The sequence below is a fragment of the Empidonax traillii genome, unplaced genomic scaffold (genome assembly GCF_003031625.1).
Source record: "Empidonax traillii isolate 1590-97213 ecotype Southwest subspecies unplaced genomic scaffold, ASM303162v1 scaffold1620:size81671, whole genome shotgun sequence".
Lineage (NCBI taxonomy): Eukaryota > Metazoa > Chordata > Aves > Passeriformes > Tyrannidae > Empidonax > Empidonax traillii.
In genome coordinates this window covers 1-7,920 of record NW_020956813.1, presented here as the reverse complement: position 1 = coordinate 7,920, position 7,920 = coordinate 1, and the positions used below count along the sequence as shown (strand labels likewise).

The window sequence follows — 7,920 nt, the reverse complement described above, 5'->3', positions numbered from 1 at the left end:
ACCATCTGATGTTCAAGACTTGAATCCTGTTTATTTCCCTTATCCTGCTGACTGGGGACTGAAAAGCACTGAAAATAACTCTGGAACACGGCACAGACCAGGTGCAGCCAGCCAGGATTTGAGGGTGAGTGAAATCAGGCTGTGACTGTTGCGGGGTTGGTTCTTTGTGAGTGCAGTGCTGTGTAAATGAACCATTTCTGACAAATACAAGAGTGGGGGAAGAATTTATTCCAGATTATTACAGGGCATTCATGGTAACACAGCAATGACACATTGGTGACAGAGGAAGCGGGGGGGTCACTCTTGCATTCAGGCCCGAAGCCATTAATCACAGAGACAGTCATTAGAGGCTATGTCTTACCTGGGATCTTACATTTCCCTGCTGACCAGGTGTTTCAGCAGTCTCTGTCCCGTTCTTTCTGGGACATTTTACTTACTTTTTTCTCTCTCACTTTATTTGGGATGCCAGAGATAATACCATTCTCTGTTTAAAGGCAACTTTACAACACTCCCGAGCAGCTCATATTGGTGAGTGCATATGCTGCAGTTCAAGGCCAGTGTTATAGAAATGTAAAAATAATTATTCAGTGATTGATTTACAATGGTTACGGGCAGATTTTCTTAATTTGATCTCATTTGCACTTATGCTTTATAATCTTAAGATTTAAAATGCCTTTGTTTTGGTCTGTGACTATTGGGGATATTAAAATAGCATTGCATACCAGGAGATGGTGGCTACAGTCAAACCCTGATTTTCCATCACTTAACTGATTGTTTTGGTGGAATTCATTAAGAGCATGCGGCCTCCCTTTAGACTAAACCTGGCTTTCAGACACTTGGTTTGGTTTAAATGCTCCCTGTGCAGTTTGTGTCACTTCCTGTCGTCCAGCGAGGACCTTCCCTTGGGCTGTGCAGCTCCTTATGCTGACAGCATTTTCTCACTCCTTTTGATAAGTTCTGGACCCTGGAAAAGAGGAAAATCCGTGTGAGCAGTAATGTCAGGAGGGTGTGTTCGTGATGTGTTTGTGACATGCTCTGTCTCATGCAGCAGCAGGTCCTGTCCTATAACCTCGGCAAGGCGGGCACTACACTCTGTGGAGAGCACAGATAGGTTTATCACCGTGCAGTACACATTTTGCTGTTGCTGTTCAGCTCAGGTAGCCTTAGATTTGCTCTTTGTTGGAAAGATACTGAAATACAGTTCTGGTTGGAATAGTCAGAATCCTTTTTGGCTGTGCTGTTCAGTTGTATCCAGAGGTGGACATTTTTTATTAATCAGAGAAAATGTGCTGTATTCTATCTTCCAAAGCAAAGACTTCTGAAGAGAAAGAACAGGGCTGCTTAAGGGTCAAGGATGGTTTGTTAAAGTTCAGTTAAGGATTATAGCAAAGAGAGGGAGCTGAGAAGTAGGAAAAAGCAGATTTACCAGAGGGTAAAGAGGAGCCAAAGCAGCTCAGGGATATGAAGTTGAATGAAATGAAACAGCACTGGGAAGGCAGGAGGGAAACAGGGGCAGGAAGATAAACAGGGAACACGCTTTGACCAAAGACCTGAATGTACCCTTTCCCTCCCTATTGTGGTGGAACTGTGGCTGGAAACAGAAGCGATACCTCTTTGAGGAAACAGGCCTCAGGGTCGGCCTCTCTGCAGCACCGTTCCCTCATGGCAGCGAAGGCGGCTGTGACGGAGCCCAGCTGCTCCGCGCTGATCTGGGGCTTGTACTTGAGGAGGGTGATGAGCATCCTGCAGGAGAGCAGAGCTCTGGAAAGTGGGAGGGGAGCACGCGCTCACCGAGCTTCCCTCCACCCCAGGCCTGCAAACCCCCGTTCCGGTCCCACCCGCTGCCTTCCCACAGCTTTTCATCCTTGTTCACCACCCAGACATGGATTTGTGGCCGGGAGCAAAGCGGTGCCCTGTTCCCCTGTGAAATGAAACATGGGTGCCTGGTTTGGGAGTGTTCCAAAGGAGAAGGTGGGACCGTGTGCGAGGGAAGGTGAGCAGTGCCAGGGGGATCAGCAAAACAGCATCTCTTACTCCTGCTTCCTGTGCTGTAACTTCTCCTCTTCCGAGGTGCACAGGTCTCCATGGAAAGCCAGCAGGCCCGGAGTCAGCGCTAAGGGCACGTAAGTCTCATCGATCTCCAGTTTGCCTATGCACGGCCTCCTGAAGGCGTAGGAGCTGCTGCAGCAGCGGCAAACTCCGGGGTTTATGGGATCAGCCAGGTGTCTCCTACAGATTTGCCCCAGCACGAGATCCAGCTTTAGCAAGAGAATGAAAAAAGCAATGTTACGTTACTTTTTCATTTTCAGAAATCCCTGAAATGCACATTGCTCACAGTGAAGTTAGGAAAAGAGGAGTTTAAATGAAACCTGATTTGTAGGATAGAGAATATCTGGTATTTGCTGACTTCTGTCAGTGCAGAAGCAGCTGGGATTTTTGCAAATGAACATTTATATGGGACTGGCAGCAGAATTTCTGGCAGAGTTTCAACAAAAAGTAGGACCCAGATACAGAAGGGAAGCACTCACGTGTTCCTCGGCACAAGGCAGCAGCTTGTCCTGGCCCAGCTGGCAGCATTTGAAGCCGATGGTTGTCATTTCCTTGGTGAATTTGATCAGCTCCGCTGATGTCAGCTGAGGCATCTTTTTGGTGAAACTCATGAGGAGCCTGAAATGACAGATTTTGTGATACTGGTGTTTTTGTTTCACCAGGCAGTAGTGAGCAGCCTCTGCCTTCCCTGTGGAATGCTCCAGGCAGGCCCCATGAAACACTCCTTAGTATACACAGGAGTGAGTCTGGTGTTTCTAATTCCAGGTAGCCAGGTGTAAGACTGCCCTGTTTGTGTGAGGCTGCATATTCCAACAGTGCCTTTAGCCTGGCCTGTAATGACCCGTGTGGCGTTACCCCAGCCCGGATTGTGCCCAGTGGGAGCAGGGTAAGGAAGCACAGGAAAAAGCAATACTCGTTTTGGAAATAGTAATCTCCTTTCTCCTTGTAAATGTCACAGCTTGTCCTCATGACACTCTCTGTTTCATAAATATGTTTCCTCAGTTCTTCCTCCTGAAAAAAATAAGTGAATTTGAGGAGGGGGAATGCGGAATGTCCCGAGTACCTACAGCTGCCTCTCACCTGACAGGGACCCCCTGGTTTTAATGCCATTTCTGTCTGAAACCTCTGTAAACTGCCTGAATGTGGTAAAATGTCCACCTCTGTTCCCCATGACCTACTGAATGTTGTGTGACTGCGGGAAGGCCGGGTCTGAGACACAGGGCAGCTCCTGACATCAGGTATTACAAGGCCACTGTCCTGATCTCAGACAGTAACCATAAGCAGCACCTTTATGTGTGGGAGAGGGAAGAGGCACCGCTCGGGAGCGGGGCCCACACAAGTGTTAGCTCCATCCGTTTCCCCCCCTCTCCATCTGTCCATGTTAAATTGCACAGGCTCTGGGATGCTTTTTACGGTTGGGAATCGGGCTTTGCAGGATTTGCTGGGATTGTTACAGGAGCTGTGACTCTGGAGCTGGAGCAAGGATATTGGCACTTCAGTCACGCTGTGACGTGCCTGACCCCCTCCGTGTGCTGTGAGGAGCCCGAGGACCCACCAGCACCCACCCCCCTGCTGCGGCAGCCACTGGGAGCCCCGGGCCTGCAGCACTCCCGCAGCAGGTCCTCGTAGCCTTTGCCAATCCTTAAAAGCATCTGGGCAGAAAATTCCGGGTGTCTCCTGGAGTATTCATACAGAAACCTGTAGTATCAGGAAGATCAGGAATTAGGGAGAAGCCAAAACAACTGCCCTTGTGGGGAAGGACAGCAGGAGGATTTCGGGGTGGGTTTGTCCGGTGGAACAGGGAGAATTGTGCAGGGGAAGCCCTGTGTTACCTGGCTAAGTGCATGTCTTTTTCCTGGGCAAAACGTTCACATATTCCTTTGTCTTCAATGAACTCCCTGACGAGGGGGGACAAGCCTGCAGGTTTGTCATCGTTTTGCATGTTGAGGATGCACTCGCTCCTTTGTAACAGGGGCTTTTCACAGCACTGCTGGATCCGTCTGGACAGGACGTGCTGGCTGCTGCACACGTAGAGCAGAATCTCTTCCTGTAAACAAGAAAAGGAAGCTGAAAATCTGAACCCAGTAGCAAAGCAAGCATGAAATGTCTGCACCACACGACTGAAAGGGCTTTACCCTGTCCCGCATGCAGTCCAGCGTGTCCCCACGGCAGCAGGCCTTGTGCATGTCGGCCACGGCCACCACCAGTTTGTGCACAGTGACAAAGTCAGCTTGGGGGAATTTTTGGCTTATCTGGGCAAGCTTCCTACAAGGAAGGAAAACAGTTACTGTTTATATTCAGAGTGGGAGACTGTGCTAGCTATCATCATTTTTGTGTGGGGACGTTGTCTAACTTTGATCACGGAGAGGTGTGGTTGGTTCAGACTTTGGGATTAGATTTTAGAATCTCATGGCAGTTTGTAAGGAAATGCTGATGCTGTCAACACAGAAATCTAAATTTCTGTCTTCCTTGTTAGATGCTGCTGGTGACCTGCACATAAACAGGAGAGGGCTCAGAGTCACTGTGGAGCCACAGCTTTATGGTGAAACAATAATACACATGGGGAAGACTCACAGAGCCTTTAAGGTCCTTTCTCCAAACTTCTTCAGGATTCCACAAGTGTGTTCCTGCCTCAGGGCATCTTCTCTTACTGGCTTCATCACCTTTGGTGCCTGGCAGAAAGCAGGTGCAGGCACAAAATTGTAAGAAACTGAAACTGAAACTGAAACTGCAGTGGTGACAGTTTTTAATTTTTAAAATGTTTTTAACAGAGAAAACAAGCTGAGAGCTGCACAAGTTGCAAGATGTAACTGTTGCACTTGGTGTTTCATGGCCAGCATATATTAAGTGCTCTGTGAAAAGAAAGCAGAACCCTTCAGATGACAGTTGAGTGTTTTTAGCACTGGGGAGCTCCAGGGCAGCCTGATTTCAGCTTGTGCTTAACAAGGGGAATTCCAGTATCAGGCTCAGATGTTGAAACAGAAAAGCTGATATATCTGCCTCAGTATCTGTGTGGCTGTAGCAAAGCTGCACATTAATAACCTCAAATCCTGTGGTGGAATACCTGTCTCTGGAAGCATTCCTCCACATGATGGGAGGGGCCTTCAGCATTTCCACAGCAGTTCTGCATCATCTCCTCGTACCGCAGAGCCACAGACAGGATCGTGGGGGCATAGAGGAAGGGGTGCCTTCTGGAAACTTCATAGATGAAACTGAAACCAGAGAAAAACATCTTTAGTCTCAGGGTAAGTTGACAGCATAATTATCAAAGTAATACAATTATAAAATCTACTAAAGTTATTGCTTTCCTGACATAACAAACAGCTGCACCGTGTGGTGTTTATCTTGGAAAATTCTGGTGGAGCCAAGGTTTTCCTGGAAATTGATGTCTCAAATCCTGCCAGTTCTGTCTTAGAGGAAGCACAACTCCTGCTTGGCTTTTAAGGACTAAAGGGAGGCCCTTGATTTCAGGTGAGTCCTTTATATAGAATACAATAAACCAGGCCAGACTGATTGTCACTGGGAGCTACAGTCAAAGCAGGAGGTGGCAGAACAAGCTTTATAGAAAAGCAATTACAGCTGGTTGAATTATGCAAATAAATCACACTATGAAGAAAAATCAGTATGGAAGAGGCTAAATTTCCTGGTTGCTGCTGCATTTGCTGTCTCCAGCCCATAGCTGCCACATCCAGGCAGCCAATCTATGATTTATTACTTACTGTCCTGTTAACGGCTGTCCGTGCTGTGAATGGTTTCTGCAGGCAGCTTCAGCATCTGGCCTCTCCAAAGGAGAGCTGAACCCTTGTGAGGAGTTTTTCAGGGAGAGGAAGCAGTCATTTCTTTCAGGATCCCTTTTAGCACAGCACTCAGCAGACCGGGGAGGGTTTTCCTCCTGGCATATTGTATCGAGGAAAATCTTGTCCTGTGAAAAATTAGAAGTTCACCTTTACAAAGGGGAGAAGGACAGTCCGTGGGCCAAACGTGCATGTGCGAGGAGGTCACGTCTCTCAGTGATGGATTGGTGCCTCCGGAAGAACTCATGCCAGGGCTCTGGAATGCCAAACCATACCTGGAAGGCATAACTGAGCTTACCAGAGGCTTCAGGCAGTCGGGGCTGTCGCTGGCCGCTGCCACGCACCTTCTGGCCAGGGCCGTGACCCCCTCGGCCATTGCGGCCGCTCTGCCGAACGTCCCTCCTGGCACGTACTGGGCAAACAGGATCAGGGCACTGCGGGGGGAACGCAGCGTTAACAGACTACTTACAGAGCTGCGGGTGAGAGGCAGTGAGGACTGGTACCACCCTGGGCCAGCGGGGGTGAGGGGCTAGGTTAGGGCTCATTCCCAGTGACAACAGGCTGTGCAGTAGCAGCAAATTTGCTTTACCTGTACAACTTACATGGCTTTAAAATTGTTCTCCTGCAGCTGAGAAAATCGCTGGCCAATGCTTGTTTTTTCCTCTGAAAAACAAGATCATTTAAATAAGAGGTGTTTACTAAATGCTGTATCAAATACCTTTTTTTTGTAGCTCAGGTGTTGCTAGGAAGGAAAATTTCTCTCCTGTATGTTTCCTCTCAAGGACTTAGGAAGCCATATGCCTAGGGCTGATCACAGGACATTTATCCAGGTGCACTTTTGCTGTACACCTTTGTCCCATAAGAAAATCCACCCCCTGAAACCGTGGCCAAGCGAACCACCAGATAAGCACATGTGCTGAGTCCAGCCAGCAGTGTTAAACAAAAAATAGAGGAAAAATGCGAGATGTCCTTACCTAGGTCCTGAGAAGTTCTAGGCAGGGCTTTGGCTACTCTAAGGCTCACCAATAAAATGACATAAATGACTGTTCTCCGGTCCATTCTGTCAGATGTTGGCAGGGGCCTGGGGTGAGTTTGCTTCATCTGAGAAAGGCAGAAAGAATTAAGGGGAGGGTGATGTTTTTATACTCTCCCAGACGATACCTGGTTAATCAAAACCCTTTTACTGTCACGTTTCACATTAGTCCTTTGACAATACTCCCACAATAATTAGACATGCAATTATTTGCTCAGGATAATGAACTGACCACGCTGTTGCAGAGGAAGGACCTTGGAGATTTTTTTTCCCCCGTAATTAAGACAAATAGACATTTTCTACTTATCACACCTCATACAAGAAGTTAAACACTCTGGGCTTTTTATTGTGCACACTGATCTCTACTTATAGATTGCTTAAAAGTGATTGCTGTGCAGAAAATTACTTTGGAACACATGAGTGATTGGAAAGATCCCAAGTTCAGCTGTTATATTTCTGCATTCCCTCCTTGCTGTACAAGCTCTCTCCTGCTCCCAGCTGCCAAGGAGTCATGGAGAAAGGCTGAATGATGTACCCCCGCACAGAATATTTTTGCAGCACTGATAATTACTACCAAAATGTCTATGAAACTTGGAAAAAATCAACTCCAGAGCTGTAGGATAAAGGGGGAAAGTCTGGTTAATATAGGTACTGATTTTTTTTAAAGAAAAAGTATGCTGTAAGCATCAGCAAGATGAAAAGACAAATTTTCAGAGATAAAACGGCTTTGGAGAGCTGCAGTTATTGGTAACACAGAGGTAGGTGGGCAAGGACAGTATTTCCACATATGTGATCATCCCAGAATCCCAGACTGGTTTAGGTTGGAAGGGACCAGGTTGCTCCACGCCCCATCCAACCTGGCCTTGGACATTCCCAGAGATGGAGCACCCATTTAAATCCTCTCAATTTAATGTCTCCAACATCCCTTTCCATGCTCAGAGGGTGGGTAACTGCTTTTCACTTTCCTTGGAAAACCTTTGCCACTCTTGGGATGGTAACTGGACTGTGTACAGTGAGCACTCCTTCGCAGAAGGGAAACGTGTA

General features: G+C 47.5%; 1 protein-coding gene across 2 annotated transcripts; it reads right to left on the bottom strand.

Annotated features, from left to right (window-relative positions):
* Window positions 1–824: 824 nt before the first annotated feature.
* LOC114070611 (alpha-fetoprotein-like) lies at window positions 825–7,128 on the bottom strand. 2 transcript variants are annotated; one of them, XM_027908129.1, is made up of 14 exons: window positions 6,818–7,128; window positions 6,446–6,506; window positions 6,142–6,277; window positions 5,769–5,971; window positions 5,114–5,261; window positions 4,624–4,721; window positions 4,185–4,314; window positions 3,882–4,096; window positions 3,615–3,747; window positions 2,963–3,060; window positions 2,529–2,667; window positions 2,035–2,258; window positions 1,611–1,743; window positions 825–964 (listed from the first exon to the last, which is right to left on the bottom strand). In XM_027908129.1, the coding sequence occupies exons 1-14, from the start codon at window positions 6,942–6,944 to the stop codon at window positions 920–922; spliced, it is 1,890 nt and encodes a 629-aa protein (XP_027763930.1). In that variant the 5' UTR covers window positions 6,945–7,128; the 3' UTR covers window positions 825–919. The 2 variants fall into 2 exon arrangements, with proteins under 2 accessions (XP_027763930.1, XP_027763931.1); XM_027908130.1 differs by lacking the exon at window positions 6,818–7,128 and adding an exon at window positions 1,427–1,487 and having other exon boundaries at window positions 6,446–6,484.
* Window positions 7,129–7,920: the final 792 nt, after the last annotated feature.